An 18,777-nucleotide genomic window follows, 5' to 3' on the forward strand; every position below is an offset into this window, starting at 1 on the left:
TCTTTTCTCCTGATTTCTCAGTAACAACATCTGTGGCGCCGGTATAGCTCGAGTCGAGCAGTAAGGACATTGCAGAGGTTCAGATCCACCCCGAGGCCAGTTACTGGATCCCTTCCTCCCCCTCTCTCTCACGCTCAGCTTTCCTGCCTTCTCTCCACCATCTATTCTCAATTTAAAAAATAAAAATAAAACGTATTTCATGAAATGATAACGATTGTTGTTTGAGTTCCAATAAGCCGGCTGAAGGCAACAAAGTGGTGCAAAAAAAGTGCAGTTTGTTGAGCGGCCACTTTAGGCTGTTTCCAGTGAGTCAGTCCCCGTAGACTCCCATGTTAAAATGTCTGACTTTACAGCCTGGTAGAGGTAATTTACCAGTTCATAATAGCTGCACAGCGTCATTTTAATATAATGCTCTCATGTAAATGTTATTAAAGCTTTGAGTTATATTGTGATGATTCTTTGACTGACAGCTGGACCAACAAATAGCCAGTAGTTTGTTACTCAGCATTGATTATCAGGCATTTGTACAGTTTGTTTAGCGAGCTTCTCACCCAAATATTGAAACAACATGCTAAAGCTGACATTTCACAAAAAAAAGCCAAACACTAATGGTCCTGTTGTTTAGCCAGACCATTAGTTATTATATACAGTCAACAATGTAAACACATGTGAAGAAGAAACACTGTGAAAGGTCAGATCAAACACACTGTAGATGTTTGCACTGTGAAGGGTGGAAATTAATGTAATGACATTTCCTTCATTTCTTCTTTTTTTAAGACAAACAGTGAGAAGAAAAAAAGATTTATCACCGGCAGACGTCTCGCTAAAGCATGTCTTACACTCTTTTTTTCTATGACCTTTGACCTGACTCATAGAGGTCAATAGTAGAACACCTCAGGAGGTTTTCTGGTTTTACAACTGCACTATTACAGGAAACTTTATTGTTCCAGGCAATGGAGTCGCCACTGCCCAGGGTTTTGTCTGTAGGCATTTTCTTCTTTGTTTATTTCTTTATTGTAGCCACAGTGAAGATGATGACGGCTGATAACTGGCTGGTTTATGGCTTGACCCCAAGCACTGACTGCCAGGTGATTGCCTGCAGGACAGGTGATAGGTGAGAGAGCGCAGGATCATCATCCAGTCTGTCTGAAAGCCAGGAGGTTAACAAAATGAGTCACGCTGAGGCTGCAGACACAGAAAGAAAGTTCTCTTTATTTTAAAAGCAGCTTGAATGCTTTTCATTCCAGGACCCCCGGAACAAGATGGTACAGCTCAAGAATCTTTTCAAATCCTAATGAATGTATTTCTCGGTCAAACTCTGCTTTCTTCACTCAGTCTAAAACAAGCTTCACCAAGCAGAGCAGCATGTTTTCTGACATTTAAAGTTCAGTTTCTTTCAGTGATTGCTGAGGCATTAATGAGGTTTGATAACGATGTGTCTCTGTGTCAGCACAGCAAGAGAAACATTGGGTTTATTTAAGTATAACCAACATTAGTTTCATTTTTTCATAGCCACAGAGATTTCTCAAACCATTAACTAAATACCAAAGTGTCTGTCTCAGTGTAACATAATTTTAAGTAGACACTGATGCATCGCCTTGTCAACATGTTGGTTTTCCCGGGCATTAGAACGCAGAGAAACACGATACTGGGATCTTCTTCTGCTCTTCTTTTGTTATACTGCTCAGATCCACTTTTCAATTGGCTCTGACTGAGAAGCGGAGCACACTGAACGCTTGTCCTGACCGTTACTGATGATTTTTATGCAAAATAAGGTCATAATTTAGCAAAAGAAATTTAAGTGGCATTAAATAAGACATAAAACTAGTGACTGAGACCATAAACTCAGCAGGGCAGTGTTTCCTGAGGTCATAAATTAAACCAACGCAGGGTCATTTTCTCATAAACTTTTGATAACGGGACCTCGTTTTGCATTCAGAGCTCCTGTGTTCACTGAGATATTCAACATCTCTTTATCTCAGTCGGTGATCCCCACATGCTTCAAAGAGTCCATCATTGTTCCTGTCCCGAAGAAACCCCACCCTGCTTCTCTCAATGACTATCGCCCTGTAGCCCTCACCTCAGTAGTGATGAAGTGCTTTGAACGCCTGGTCAGAGACTTCATCATTTCTTCACTACCAGACACACTGGACCCACTACAGTTCGCTTACCGTCCAAATCGTTCCACAGACGATGCCATCTCTCATCTCCTCCACACATCACTCACTCACTTGGACACTAGAAGGGGGAATTATGTTAAAATGCTCTTCATAGACTACAGCTCTGCATTTAATACCATAATTCCCTCCACACTCACCACCAAGCTGGAGCATCTGGGACTCAGCTCATCTATGTGTCAGTGGATCTCCAACTTCCTAACTGGCAGACCACAGGCAGTAAGGATGGGCGGACATGTCTCAGCCTCCACCACTCTCAGCACTGGAGCCCCCCAGGGGTGTGTTCTGAGCCCCCTGCTGTACTCTCTGTACACATATGACTGTGTGGCCACTACCAGCTCCACCACCATCATCAAGTTTGCTGACGACACCGTCGTGGTGGGCCTGATCTCTGATAACAACGAGACGGCCTACCTGAAGGAGATTAGGAATCTGGAGAACTGGTGCCAGAGGAACAACCTCCTTCTAAACGTCAGTAAGACAAAGGAGCTGATAGTGGACTTCAGCACTAAGCAGGAGAGGAACTACCAGACCCCCGTCATCAACGAGTGCCCAGTGGAGAGAGTGGACAGCTTCAAATACCTCGGAGTTCACATCACGCAGGACCTGTCATGGTCCTGTCACATCAACACCGTGGTGAAAAAGGCCTGACAGCGTCTCTACCACCTCAGACGCTTGAGAGACTTCCAACTGCCCTCCAAGGTGCTCAGGAACTTTTACTCGTGCACCATAGAGAGCATCCTGACGGGAAACATCTTAACCTGGTTCGGGAACAGCACCATGCAGGACAGACGAGCTCTACAGAGGGTTGTGCGGTCAGCTGAGCGCACCATCCGCTCCGAGCTCCCTGACCTGCACTCAATCTACAGCAGGCGGTGCTGGACCAAGGCCAGGAAGATCGTGAAGGACCTCAGCCATCCCAACAACAGACTGTTCTCTCTGCTGAGGTCAGGAAAGCGATTCCGCTCCCTGAAGACCAACACAGAGAGACTGAGGAGGAGCTTCTTCCCGCAGGCGATACGGTCTCTCAATCACACCACCACACAGTACTGACCCACACATATGGTTCTTACACACACACTGGACTTTCTGGACTTTGTTTTTGCACAACACTGGTCACTATATTCTTCATTTCCGGTTAATACTTGTACAGCTGCTGTTATTGTGTATATATTTATTTAGATTTAGATTTCTTCATACATTCTTATATAGTTCTATACTGTGTATTGTGTATTTTGTTGTACAGTTATTTTATTTTCAACTTTAATTTATATATTTTATCTTATTCTTCCCAGTTAAATTTACCCTTCATTCTAATTTGTGTTGTACAGTTATTTCATTTTTAACCTTAATTTATATTTTATTCCTTCCTAGTTAAATTTACCCTTTTTAATTTTTCATATTTATTTCCTATCTTATTCATAGCCTTTCTTTTTTTGTTTTCTTTAGGTCACGAGCAGTTGTCCAAGCATTTCACTACATATCGTACTGTGTATGACTGTGTACGTGACAAATAAAATTTGAATTTGAATTTGAGTACTCGCCCCCTGCTGGCCACAACATAGAATGCAGGATTAAGGCACTTTTCGTGTCGTATACAAAGTGAATTGACAGATGATTGTATGAGCAGCTTTCTGAAAGTATTAAAGGGCTTATCTGGAAATAATTTCACTGCCTAACTGTTTCACTGTCTTCCCTCAACTTGGACTCACAAGTATCTGCTGGGTCCTCACAAACACAGCAAACAGTCAAGAAACAGCGACTACACTTTTCCAGCTTTGAGACTCTCGAAGTGAGTTTTGAAAAAATGAAGCTGACATGGTGCTGCCTTCAGGGTCAGGTGTTTACAGAAACTTCAAGAATGTTAACAGTGCTCTCATCCATTTCCAATTTTATTCTCTTTGAAGACAAACACACTTAGTCCATCTTATGCAAACAGCTGTAAACGCTTGTATTTACTGCCACAGTGCCCTACAGCAACACATTCAGCCTGCTGACAGCTAAATGAGGAGCTGAAATGTAAAGTGCACATTTCAGATGCCGAGTTGTCCTTGTGGCGTTAAGGTGCTGGTTTGATTCCCGTGCAGGTTGAGGAGCAGCACGCTGGGCTGTTCAGTCTGCAGATGAACTTCAGCTTGAGTTTTATTTGTGCATCCATTGAATAAACAAATATATCAGAGTTTAGATCTGTGCAAGAGAGAAAGGGGAAGAGGTCTGCAGTGGCCGTGGTGGTTGGCACTGCTTTGTTGCTCTTATATTGTGGCTTTTTTTTTTTAATTTAATTTAAATTTTTTGGTGTGGTTGCTTTGTTGTTGGTCTGCTAGTTATTGTGGTCTTTGGTCTCTTTGCTTTTAAGTGTTTTGTTTCTTCAGTTGAGAAACCAACAGGCGCTGACACCTATCCTGCAAAACAGTGACTGTGTTTCTCACCTAAAACACACGATCCAAGTGTGTGTGTGTGTGTGTGTGTGTGTGTGTGTGTGTGTGTGTGTGTGTGTGTGTGTGTGTGTGTGTGTGTGTGTGTCCACGTGTTCTTGTTTAGTTTTCCATTCTGTGGTTTGTCAAGTTTTTTTCTGTTTTCCATCTCTGCTCACATCTGCTGCATACCAACACAAACACACCTCTCTGTTCTCCGTTCAGTTACAAAGAAGCTGCGAAACCACAATCGCATTAAAGACTGTTAAAGCAGGTCCAGCGGATCTGGATGTTGTCCGGCTGTGTTCTGACTGAAGGTGGAGTTAAGTGGAAAACAAAGTAAAAGCTGAGAATAGATGCTAAGAGCAGGTCTATTAACTGCAGCTCTAATCATACATCACACTAAATATATAAATAAATGCAGAGCTTCTGCCAGGAAGATGGGATGACAGATTTGGTACAATTTAATGTTGCCCTTAATTCATGCTGTGCTATTCTCACACTATAACTCTATTTGCTATTTGTGTGGTGCCACAGAGAGAACAGTGGAGCTGCTTATGTGCAAGTCTGAGGGCAGTTTCCTCCTACTTTTATCACGAAAAACAAGTAATTACATATAGTAGCGTGAGAGGAATGAATTACTGGGGGTCCAGTACAATAACTGGTTATTTGTCCTGCTCCATTTAATTCATTTCAGGTACTGGGTAACTGGAAGATACCCAAAGAAAGCTATGGTATTGACCTGGAAAACAATTGCTCAGAGCATCCTGTGAATCCCATTTAAGCTTACGGACATACAACAATAAGAATAATTAGCCCACCTTAATTAGTGGACAGACATAAGTTGAACAGGTAAAAAAAGTCACATTTACATGTTTTATTTTTTACGTTTGTTAAAGTACATTTAACTTATGCCAAACCTTCTGCAGATGTTGATGTTGTTTGCACCTACAATGGAGCTGAAGCCGGAACTGCTGATCAGAACATTTCAATGAAAAACTTAAACGCAAACAACAATAAACCTCATTTCATTGACAGTTAGACTTACTTCCCACTAATTATCTGGAACCTGTGTGTTGTACCTGTATAGTTTATGGAACCAGTTTGCAATGGAAACCAGTGTGGACCCAGCTTCTCAGCTAAGGACAGCTGGCATAGGCTCCAATCGTACCAAAGCCCCGATGATCAGAGGAAGATGGATGATTGAATGGATGGCACCATAAACTCTCTCTGAGCAGCACATCAGTTTCACCCTCTGTATTGGCACCAGAGATGGGCAGTAACGCGTAATCTGATTACTTTTTTCAGGTAACGAGTAAAGTAAGGGATTACTATTGCAAAAAGGTAATCAGATTACGGTTACTTTCCCGAAAGCAGGTTGCGTTACTGCGTTACTAAAACCGTGATTCTTTTGTGAATGTCTCATGACAGTGACAGAAGCGAGTGCGACGTTCGTGACAACAGCTGTGTGCAGATCAACAATGGATCATATATCGAGTGCAGGAGAGAGTACGAGCGTGCAGCGTTTAAAACGTGGAAGTACTGACCTTACTTTGAGTTTGATTCCGTAAAAAGTGACAAAAACATTAGTGTCCGCTGCTCACTGTGTGGGAAGAAAACTTCTTTTTACAGCGAAAAAACCCCTAAACTTCCGAGCAAGCACCGAGTGCGCTACCACGTAATGGAAACTCACAGAGAAACTCGTGGATTCTTCCACTGACCGCTGCGGCACACCTGCACCAGGGTAAACAGGTGAAAATAGAGCAACAGGACCGCTGAGTCTTTGACTTTATTTTCTGCTGTGTTTTACTTGCATCTATTTGAAAGACTGAGTGTAAACACAAAAAAATATTTCATTTTATGAGCTGGAATGTGCAGAAAATAGGTTTAAATGTTAAACAAATTTCTTCCAGTCAGAATGTTGCATATAATGTCATTTTTGCTTGATGCATAAAGTTAAAAGATTAAAACTAATAAAACAAATTTTAAAAAGAGACTGTTATCATTTGATTACATTTTGTATGATGGATTAGGTAGAAAGTAGAATTGGGCTGAAAGATCTATCGCTTTATCACCTATTCAGGTTGTAAATCATGTTTTTAAAAAGTAACTAAGTAACTAATTACTTTTGAAAATAAGTAATCAGTAAAGTAATGGGATTACTTTTTGGGGAAGTAATCAGTAATTAGTTACTGATTACTTTTTTCAAGTAACTTGACCAACACTGATTGGCACTATGTTAAACTGCATCATTTGTATTAAATGAGAACTTTAATAAAGCTAACGAGACTTAGCCAATAAACCGGGACACCGCCTTCTTGTCCACATATGGTCACTTCTGTCTCCAAGAAACAAAAGTTGTTGACCAGAGTGCTAGCATAGAGGCTACAAAGTGCTAGCACAGAGGCTACAAAATACAGAGTTGGTGACATCATGGTGGCTCTGTCTGCTCAGGTGTCTCACAGCTAGCTCAGTATGAACAGAGCTGGTCATCCAAGCATAAGATCAGGAGTTTCTGGGTGTACTTTTTTTCTTGGCATTCTTACTCTATAATATAAAATGATTCCTGAACATAAACTTTGCCTTGCTGGAAAGCCCTACAACATCCAGGTAACATTGCACAACTTTCACTTATATTTTATATTTCAAGACTAAAAGTTGAGGAAAGTTAGCAAGCACTTCTCTGATTAGTCACCATCTGGGTTTCCTGTATGGTTGTAGTGTCTTCTTAATAATAAGAAGAAGAAGATGAGGAAGAATCTTAGTGCTTTTGTCCAGAGACAACTCCAAATGTTCAGGAGAGATGGAGGTCTTAATGGTTGAGCATTTTAAAGGTCAGCTGGGACTTTCCTGTTAAAACCACTTACAGTCTGATTGTACATGCTCAGATCAGTTAAACAGCTAAAGAGGTAAATTAACTTTTATTTGGTTTCCTTCACATAGTGAACATTTAAAGGAAATAAAGAACAAACCAGGGACATTATTAACTTTCATGAGCTACTCGATTATTCAAAAGGAAAAGCTTTCAGATTGGCTCTTGTCTGGCTGGTAATGCGGTTTTCTGTTTCTGTGTCTCACCTGAGGCTTTCGCCCAGGAATGTGTCTCCGTGTTTAATACAAAACTCCATTTAAAAAGAGACTCATAAAACTGAAAACAGTGGTTAGTGTGAGTGATGGAGTCTGGGTGGTCCGCCTCTCCACCCAGAGAGGGTAGAGCCTGAGGAAGAGGGGGGTCACCACATGATTTATGAGATCTGATAAAGTGTTTTCCATTGTAGAGTCCTGTTTTAGCTCTCTCTCTCTGTTGTTCCTATTAGGGAAAACAGTCTGTATCACAGTTTGGGCAGGTGGTGGCTCGTCGGCGTTCAGCTAAACAGATATTTTTCCGTATGCTTACCGTCAGTATTCCTGTCTTGAGCCAGCGTTGGTCAGTGCTGCCGCTGGTTTTACAGTCAGATGGAGACGTGTGAATTTGCTGTCTGATCTGAAAACTCAGTGTGAGGTTAGAAAGCAGTGAGCTTACAAACTCTGCTTCGGGCTACATTAGCTACTACCAGCACACACCCCAGTCTAACAGCCGACTATCGCTGGTGCATCATGGGTACTGTAGGCTCCTGCAAAAAGAACAGTTCTGCTGCATCTGTTGTCATCGTTTCTGTTTGATGATCATTGTTTTTGACACTTCACGTGAGTCTCTAAAGATGTCAGTGTGGTGATGTTATGTCTTTGTGTCTTTGATATTTACTGCATGACCTCAGACTGTGGACTAAAGATAAAAACTGCAAAGTGCCTCAAACGTGCATTCTTTTTAATGGCCAGCAGGGGGCAACTTCTCTCATTGCAAAAACACGACCTTGGGCTGTATATGTATGTCTATGAGAAAAACAACCTACAGCTCCCACCGCCCTGTGCCTGCAGTAAACATTTCCCTAATGAGTTAATCGATTCAAACAATAGTTTTATGTCATTTTTAGTACAGCGTGATGCTTACTTAGCCAATGAGGGCCTCATTTAGAATAATACAGACAGTTAAGCAGGTTATAATTTTGGGTGTGGCTGCTGTGTGAGGGAGCAGTCGTTACTTTGAGAATGTGGGTGCCCTCAGTTTCTCAGATGCACTCATCGCTGATGAAGAGTAGATCTGAGCAGGCTGAATGAGGAAAAAAGAAACAGAAAAGGATCTCGGCAGAGCTCAGTATCTTACTTTGTTTTTACATTGTTCTGCCCAACTCTTAAATACCCAGCAAAACCAAAATGTTGACAAGGCCATGCATCAGTGTTGACTTAACATGCTGTAAGATTCAAGCTTTTAGTGATTGTTTAAGAAATTCAAAACTCTGTGGCTATGAAAAAAAATGAAACTAATGGTGGTTATACTTGAATAAACGCAGTCTTGTTCTCAGCCTGTGTGTCTTTACCAAACTCGATGTCAGCGTACAGTCACTCTATTTGGGGAGATTTATTTTAGATGAACTGAGGAAAATGATTTTCAGCTCACTTCATGTAAAATCAGCTCACTGGGGATCTGGCAGGTCACAGACGTCAAGCTCCTGTTTGAAATAAAGTTGCTTTTGTAGAGACTTTTCTTTGTTGTCTCTGCTGCTTTACCCGTGCAAACTTTGTTCTCATGAGCTCATGAGCTCGATCACCAGTTTCAGGTCGTCTGGAATGAAACAGGAAGTTTATTTTGTAAATTATGTTCATTGTTGGAGCCAGAAAGGATGCTCAGAGAAGGTGTGTTCATCTAATAACTTGTTAATCATAAACCATTAGCAAGGAGAGTGCAGTGTGACACCTGGTATATATGCTGACCCTTGTCACCTTCATGCTGTATGATCATCTTTGTTTTGCTGTTATTTATATAAAGATCTCTACAGGAAGCTCGGAGTTTGTCAGATTATACAGAGATGCTGCAAAAGTTTCTAAAGACTTTCTGGAAAAAAAGCTGTGAGATAGCTTTGCTTCCTGTTTTGACATCTTCTACACATGTACCAGCGCAGCAGCGAGGTTGGTCCATCTCAAGGACCAGGACAAATGTTGACGAAGTGATGTCACAGCTGGCACGCGACACATAAACAAGCGATGGCTTGGTTTCACAGACGCAACGCTCAAGTCTGGATTATACTTGGTTACGAACACGGACAACTGAAGGACGGGCCCATGTGTAGCTGGTGCATTGTAATGTAAATTCATATAGTGTGCTTGCAAACCAACTAAACTGTAATAAAAGAAAAATGTTTTAAAAAAAGGAAACGGTTTTTGGTTTAGTCCATGTTCATTTGTCAACAGAACCAGCATGAGACAGCTGTGGTACACATGTTTACTCTGAATGTCGACATGACTGTGAGTCAGCTGCCTGCGCAAACTGCTGTGACTGTGTTGTAATACCACTTCTGAAACCCCTTTCCCTGAAAAATACCCCCATATAATAAAAATAAGAAGAAAAAGAGAAAAACTCCTACAGAAACGAAACACGTGTAAACAACAAGTGTAAGGAGTAAAGCCATTCTGCAAACAAAGGAAACAACTCAACTAAAATTTAAAAAACCAAACAAACCTTATGATAAATGACAAAATTATAAGACGTTAGATGACCACACTGGGGTCTACTGAAGGGCAGGATGTGTGGAAAAACAGTACAACAATGGTCCAAACAACACTGATATAAAGGGTTATCGCGTAGTGAAAGTTAGTGGCATGTTTGTCTATTTTGAGGAGAGCAGATGTAAAACATCCTTTAACCTCAGGAAGTCTGCAGGATGTTTTCTGCTCCGAGTGTCATCAAACGCTCATTAACGTCTTCGGTGTCACGTTACAGGATGCAACTTTTTAACATTTTAAAACACGTTTCTGTTCCTCTGCCTCATCACATAAATGAATGAATCGCAGACACATATGCAGGTGTGCACGAGGACCATCGTAAGGCTCGGTATTCAATCCAGAAAATCAAACATTTACTCGGAACACTAATTTGCTCCTAAAATAAATAAACCTGAATGAGAACACATGAACTTAATCCTAAAATAAGAAGTATTTGGACACTTTGGATTGTTGAACTTTACAGATGTGAAGAACAGCTGTGATTACTCTGCAGGCTCCCCTGCAGAAACTTAGGAATCGCTGACTTTATCCACTGAAATGTGACCAAAAACCTGTCAGAATAAAGCATCAGCCAGTGAACCACATCTCAAAAAGTGGCCCCACATCCACAAGTCGCCTCATTACCAGCTAACTGCACTTTATTTACCAAGTAAAAACAGACTTTTTACATTCTGTAGTGACTGTGACGCCTTCAGGAAGTCTCACTAATCCGAAACCAGCTGAGACAAACTGCAGTGACTTGACTGTCAGCTGAGATTAAACTCTTAGATGTTCTTTAAGAGCTTCAAAGGATCCACTGCAGATCAAAATAACATTCAAACAAGCAAACAAGTGTTCAGAATAATAACTCATTAAACTGACAACAAAATCCGGAAAGAAAGAATCAGATTCAGCTGATTTACATTAACTTTATACGTGTGTGAGAGAGAGAGTGCTTAAAACACACACACACACACACACACACACACACACACACACACACACACACACACACACACACACACACACATACACATACAAAGAAAGGAAAAACGGGGCAGAGAAGTTTAAAAAGCGCAGTCTGGTCCTTTAAAGCCTCTCTGAGGCTCCGTGCGGTTTCACGTTTTCATCACTGATCCCAGTCCTGGTTCAGGTGTGGGTGCGGGTCTGGTTTCTCCTCCGGCAGGGGCGGAGACAGTTCGGTGGGGCGGTGTGATGAAGAGGAGGAGCAGCTGGTCTCGGTTCAGTCTGTCGCAACGTTTTCTTCTCTTTGTTTCTCAAGTAAAGTTCTGATGGGCCAGCCGGGACCGCGCCGAGCCGGATTAAAGTGGCATTAAAGGCGGATTAAAGGCTGGGAGCAGCGGGACCCGCAGCGGGTCAGGGGGGACTGGACTCGGCTTCAGGTCTGATCGGATCCGGACCATGGGTCGGTGGGACTGACGGACTTCTGAGGAAACTTTTTTTGTGGCGTTTCCATGGAGATGGGAGTCTTCCCTTCCAGCTGAGGAAGCTGATTAGACTCCGATAAGGTATCGATACTCTGTATTGATCGCGTATTGATCGGAGGGATGGCCGCGCTCCCGCTACTGTTGCTGCTCGTGCTTTGGACCTGCGGACACGCCAAAGGCGCGTTCCCGCTGCGACAGTCCTACAACCTGTACACCAATGGACACGCGCACGGAGCCCGCGCTGCCAGCAGGCACAGGTAAGATGACACGTGCGCGGAAAGGATGGTGATGGTGATGATGATGAGGTTGGAAATGAAGAAAGGATAAGGTGGTGACGTCAAGGTGTTATGACCTCACCACAGAGGAGTTTTATGTGTGTGTGTTTTACTCTGACAGGAAGTGCTTACAGGTTGCTAGTTTGATTCCTGGTTCAGTTCTGCAGGTCTGATATTTAAGAGTGAGCCCTCTGCTGATGTCAGGATCCGATGACATCATGCACCTCTTTTTACATTGTTTCTATAGTAACAGCTGAAATTAAAGGTGAATTTAAGCCTGTTTTTGCTATTTCAGGTCAATGAGCACCTGAAGTTTAGTGTAAGCTGATAACTTAATTTTCTGTTTATGACACGTCTCTGTGAAATGTTTGGTTTAGACATCTGAGATGTTTGGACTTAAAACATTTAATTTGCACAGACGTTTAATAACAGCTTCATTCTGTCTCTTCCTGCCGTCCTTTCATTACAGTCACTGCTTCAGATGACAAACAAGCTCAAAGCAGTTTCTGGATTTCTGTCCACCTTCATCCGTTTTCTGTTTTCACAGGGAAAAAGTGTTTAACTTGAATATAAACTGACATGCATGAGGAAATCAAACTCTATAGCGTCATCATTACTAACACTGTGTATCCACAAAGGCAGAGATGTGCAAACAAACTGACATCACCCACTGGTTTACGATCGCCGTGTTGGTGTTTTGCACACAGAAGTGACCACATTTAGGGTGGAGTGGAGTTATCAGCTAAAGCTAGCAAGCTGCATACGTAAAGACAGTATGGGTGCAACTACATCGCACAGATACAGGTAATTAAGTCTACGGAGCATAAAAATATTAGAAGTTCACTCTCTTGAGGTGGAGCACAATCTTCTGTGATTGGCTGTCTTATTATTGGATTTTAAATGCTCCAAAAGTCTTTAAAAACAGTCACAAAGTTTTTTCACTGGCTCTGAGTAGCTGAGGTGAAGCACTGGCCTGCTTTCTCTCCATCCACCTGACACTCAAAGCTTCCAGGGTTATAATAATGTCAACTTTAAGCATTAACATGGTTCAAATGTGTCATCTTGTCAAAAAAAAAACCCAAACAGTTATCACAAACAGGGAAAATGGCTTTATAGCCTACAGATGTTTTTTGTATCCTGTTTATTTCTGTTGTAAAGTCTGTTTTTTAAATCCAAGGCAATGGGTCGACTCGCTTTAGGAGCCAAGTGGTCATTAGAGGAACTGCAGTGTTTGTCACTTTGTCTTCATTTTTCAGCCCCAAAGGCTGGAAACACTTTTCTTTAAAAGCCATTAACACACATTGTTGTCATAGTGCTTCTGTGATGATCTCAGTCACTGTGCTTCATTTCCACTCTCATCTCCATTCATGGATGGATGTTTGTACCGCATGTTATCAGACATGTCAATCAAAAACACAATAATTAGAAACTGTCACACTTGTCGAAAAAGCGATAAAAGGAAGTGTTTTATTTGGCGGCATCAGGTATGGAATACCGAGGGAACAAAATAACTACTGAAGGAAGAAGTAACTGAGGACACCGTCTCTGTAAATTCCAAGGAAAGGACTGTAAACAAAGCACAAAAAGAGCACCAGAGCATCCATCCTTACGCATGGCCATTAAACACAGCTGCACAGAACACATAAATATAAGCTATTAATAAACTTTTTAGGCGAAATTCTGTCTCGCCTCATTTTCATTTCGATTTCACCATATCAGGCTGAACTTGCACTGCACATTCTTCCTTTATAAATAACACTTTATGTGTGGTTTATACAGCCGGGCCTTTCGTGACCTTCCTGGCAGAGAGGTTTAACTGGCACATCCTCTCAGAGCTGCTGACTGTCACTTCACGCACATGCATGCTGACAGCTGTGCTTTAAATAGTTCAGAGTATGTGCCCTGAGTGTGTGTGAGGCTCTTCGTGGTCAGTGTGTGTGAAGATGATGTTGGGTTTAAGTGTGGCAGGACTTTAAACTGAGCTTCTTTCAGCTGCGTTCACACTGAAAGCAACACAAAGGTGATGGCTGATGGACATTCCAGACTCGGACAGGTTTTATGTCAATCAGCAGCTGATGTCAGTCAGCTGTGTCCTGCACTCTCATTGGCTGAGGCTTCAATCACCTGGAAGTTGAGAACAGTTTGTGACATGTGACATTGACTTTCAATAGTTTTTGGTCAATGTGAATCTCTTCTAGTGTGGAGAAGAGTTTTTTATACCACTGCACCTCTTCACAGGAGCTCTTGGAACTGTCACGGTCCTGGGTCGGGTCGACCCAGCATTTTGAGTTTCTTATGTTTTGGTTTATTTTTGCACTACGGATTGGTTATTCTCTGGTGATACTGTTTTGATTACAATTATATTCTGATTCTTTAGTTATCTGATGATGATGTTGATGACGATGATGATTATGTCTGGTTTAGGTTTTGTTATCTTGCCCTTATGTTTGGTTTAGGTTGCCTGTGCTTGGTCTTCTCTGCCCGTATGTCCCTCTGTTTGTCCATGACGTCATTATGCCTGTTTACGAGTCTGTCTCTGTCTGGCGTGTGCTTCCTGTCTTATGTTGTAGGTCTGTGTCCTTTGTCAGTGCGTTCAGCTTTGTGCTCTCCCTGTCTCGTCAGTGTAATCAACGTCAGCCGTGTCTCCCAGCTGTTTCCTCTTTGCTCCGTTCACCTCTTGTATTTAGTGTCTGTGTCTTCCCTTACTCGGTGTCGCATCGTTAACGTCTGTTCACCCTCACTTGCTGCGTGTTTAGGATTTCCAGTCCTCCTGCATCTCTGTTTAGAGTTTTGTTTGCTTTTGTGAGTTTTATTTTATCTTGATGTTCTGCTCCAGCAATAAAGCTGCATTTTCTGTCTAAACCTCGTGTCCTGAGAATCCTGCATTTTGGGTCCACCACTCCTGCCTGCCTGCCACACAGCCGACCATGACAGGAACCTCAAACCACATCGACATGTAACACTTTCCACATCAGAGTGTTGTTTATATACATAAATATCGATCAAAAGAGTGAGTAGAAAGATCGATTTTAACACCGGCGCTTGATGTGAAACAATAATTGCTGAAATATTTTGTCATTGGTGGGGATAGTGTTACTAACCAAGGAAAGTGGAAGAGAGATCGAGGCAAACATTTGTGGCTGAGAAAAAAGAAATCAGATGTTTTATTGTTTTAAAGCTGTATTATTTTTAAAAGGTGCCACACTGTTAGCTTTTGTAACCAAAGCAGTCGCACAACAACAAAGAGAGACAGCTGAGATGTAGCCTGCTAACTACGTTCTTATAAAGCCTGGTGTTTAAAAGCAGCTCTCGCTACGTCACTGGACTCATTCTGCCAGATCTTTTGTCTTCAGTGGAGTGGAAATGCAGACAAACAATACTCTGAAGGAAACTTTCAGCTCCCTGAAAAAAAAAAACTTCTTGAGGGAGAAAATTTTAGATGGAAAAACAACTAATGAAGCAGGAGAAGGGTGAAGAAGTCTTTCTGCTCAATCCTTTTCACTTTAGTTATGAACTGAGCAGCTGGGCATGTTTCCCGTGGATTCTTAAATAGTCATAAAGCTGAGTGAATTCATTCATCTAAAAAAAGACGCCTTCATTTTTTCCAAAATGTCTTAAATCAACATTTGAAGATGTGGGAACAGTTGAATTCTATGAGTATTTTTTTTATCAGTGAAATTAAGATCTCTAAATGATTTGTAATAGCTATAATTATCAGAAAGTGCCTTGCATTAATGACACAGATCACAATGGGAGAAGCAACAACATTTATAGTTTGTTTTTTGATATAAAACCATGTTTTTTAATATTTAAGCCAAAGTCTGGGATCCCATCAGCTTATTGTGGATGCTAAGAGCTTTGACGAAATCGTAGAAAAACAAACATATCTGTGGGATGATGTCACTTTCTCATTCCTAAATCTTACTTGCAGGAGAGCTGGTATTAAATTTAATTCTGAGGGGTGTTAAAGAGGTCTTAAATCTAATCTGCCTCGAGCTGCAGGATTCCTGTTTTCAAATGTTTTTTGTCTTCCAGGTGAACTGTTTATTTAACTGTCAGCATGGTTTCATTGGCCGTGAGTGTTAGCAGCTCACACAAGTGTCTCCAGGACTAATGGAAAAAGGATAAATAAGTTTCCATCTGGAGCGATCCTGACTCAGATGTCACGGCTGCCTGAAAGCTCACGTGTTAGCTTCTTCCTCTTCTTCTTAAAGTCATTTTCTTCCACGGGAATCACAGGATCCGCTCAGCGAGGTGAAAGTAGTGTTGAGTATGAAGCTCCGATTTGGTGAACTTTTTACTGGGGTCAGTCCTGTAAGCTGAAACACTATAAAACTAAACACACAATACACCACATAAAAGTGCAATAAACACACAATAGAGCACAGTAAAAAGCATTCCGCCCAGCGAAACAGGCAGTTAAACCCTCAGTTTGATGTCGGCTGCTAAAAAAATACCAACGTGAAGCGCAAACTCTGAATCTCTCCTGTGGAGTTTGTAAAGCTGATAAATCAACTTTTTTCTGTCCGGCCTGTAGAGCTGAGACGCACGGGGGGCAGAAATTAAACCAACCCACTCTGAGGCAGGAATAAAAAGGTCAGAGGTGGCGTCTGTCCTGACACGAGCAGCATTCACTGACCTGCAGATGCAGAGATAACACGACATCAGCTCCAGTTTCCCCTCGTTCCCCTCCCCATCCATCTTTATACCAAGTTTTACTTTTGTTTTTACTTGTGCGTGCATCTTTGCAGAGACGTGTAGATTCATACATCTCTGTTTGTTTCACTCAGCAGATTTATAGACGACGAAAAGCCAGAAAGCGAGCAGTGTCACGGAGCATTGGGAATCTAAAAAAATTTTAAAAAAGAGGGGAAACAGCTGAGACTGATCTGAGCAGCTCGGAGACAGACGTCCGGACATCCTGTCCGCAAGATTCGAGCTCAGAGATTCAAGCTAAACTCTGTACACTGAAGACTTTGTGTTTAGCGTTGTGCTTCATAAAAACCATCCTAGTGACATCAGCATTGGCTGCCAGATTACTGTAATCCTGACTGCTGTAATCTATTATCAGTGCTGATAACTCAATCTTCATTAATCAGTACCAGAGATGTGATCAGCGAGTCAGCATGTGGAGCTCATAAATCAAGTGTGTTTCAGTTGAGGATAAAATGAGCACATGAATGGAACATCAGTGGGTTTTTGTGGTAGTAAACTAAACTGATCAGTGACTATAAAGTGTTTCAGGTTTTCTATCAGTGCTGAGATCAGTGCTCTCATTAGAAGCTGCACAGTCACTGTTTATTTATTAAATACTTAAATGACAGATGCAGACGTTTATTCAGATTTTTACCACTGAAGGTGTGGGAGTGTAGTGATGTGGTCACGAATAAACATGAGCGGCATATGAAACCACTGCAGGGTTCTGGTTTGTGCGGTTTCTGTCAGTTTCTCGTTGTCTTTGTTGTGTTTTCTTCTTGTGTGTTCCGTGTTTCCGTCATCACGCTCAGTTGTTCTTCAGCCTTTCTCACTGTTTGTATTGCTCTGAGAATCAGTTTTCCTCATGTGTCTTTTTTTGTTTTACTTCCTGCTTTCCTTTCCTCTTCTTTGTGATTGTTTGCTGTGTCACCTGTGTTTGACAGCCTTGTATCTCCCTTAGTTGGATCATCTCCTTATCTTCTCTAGTCCTCCATCAGCTTCCTGTGCTCCGTGGCAGTCTGCTTGGTTGGATTTTTGTTACTTTCTGGGACTGTTGTTATCGGCTTTTTCCAAAAGCTTGAAGCTTTAGAAAAATCCCGTCTGCGCTTTAGTCCTAAGTTCAGTTAAATTCCAAGCAAACAGTCAAAAATCACAAGAAATGAAAGTAACAAGAAGCTTTTTTACCCAATGGAAGTATGTGTTTGGTAACAACATGTCGCACAAAGACAGCATGTGTAGTGTTGTTGTGTTTTTGAATGATGCACGCTCATTTGTATATTTAATGCAACACTTTTCCAAAGAAGCTGTGACAGAAGCACGTTTAACGGCGTGTTGCATCATCTCTTCTCTAAAAAAAAAACCACTGCATGCTTTTGGGAGCTGAGAGGCCAACTGCTGTTTTAGAAGCCAGATGTTTTCCCATTCTTGCTGGGATTTCAGTTGTTCAACAGGACCTCCTTTGTCGTACTTTTCATTTTATAATGCTCCATCTGTTTTCAATGGGTGACGGGTCTGGACTGCAGGAGGGCCAGTTTAGCACCCAGATTATTTTATTACAAAACCATGCTGTTGGAAAACCTGTGGAATATAGTTTTCCATCCTCTTGCTGAAATAAGAAAGCCCTTCTCTGAACCATGTTGCTCTTCATGCTATTTATTGTTCAGCATAAACAGGGCCTTCACACATGTGAACGTCACCAATACCGCGATCCCCAAACATTCACAGCTGTTGCTCAGTTGCTGATCTTTGTTTCTGACAGATTCAGCCTCTCTGAGATGCTCTTTTGTATGCACAGTCATGTTACTAGTTGACCTTATTAACTTTGAGATGTTCTAGCACATATTTGTTTTTAGCGCCGCACAACTTTTGCAGCCCGTGAAAAGCTGTTGGAAACTGCTCAGCGTCCCAACTATTTCTGAAATGTGGTTGTAATATCCAGCCCTGACAGGAATGTTTCAGCTGCACTCTAATTTATATGTGCACTAAGCCATAATCCGTCCTTATCCTTGGTAGTTTAGCTCTTCGTGGTAATTAACAGCAACTAACCACACTTCCATAACCCCACTTTTGCACTGTATTAAATCCTTCTACTAGTTTTGAAAAGAGTGCTATGATTTAAAGACATATGTACACCCTTTAACCAAAATAGGTCATTAAAAAGTCATTTATAAACTAACAGAGCCAAACT

At 41.7% G+C, this 18,777-nt stretch overlaps 1 protein-coding gene across 1 annotated transcript in view; it reads left to right on the forward strand.

Annotated features, from left to right (window-relative positions):
• The first annotated feature begins 11,277 nt into the window (after window positions 1–11,277).
• LOC146718171 (EMILIN-1-A-like) overlaps window positions 11,278–18,777 on the forward strand; it is a 29,383-nt gene continuing 21,883 nt past the window's right edge. Inside the window, exon 1 of the mRNA XM_085431137.1 lies at window positions 11,278–11,876. Coding sequence (XP_085287263.1) covers window positions 11,740–11,876 — 137 coding nt within the window. The 5' untranslated portion in view covers window positions 11,278–11,739. The remainder of the gene's footprint in view (window positions 11,877–18,777) is intronic.

This window comes from Copadichromis virginalis, linkage group LG1 (assembly GCF_057382275.1).
Source record: "Copadichromis virginalis isolate Kocher_CV1m ecotype Utaka linkage group LG1, C_Virginalis_male_GT1.1, whole genome shotgun sequence".
Classification (NCBI taxonomy): domain Eukaryota; kingdom Metazoa; phylum Chordata; class Actinopteri; order Cichliformes; family Cichlidae; genus Copadichromis; species Copadichromis virginalis.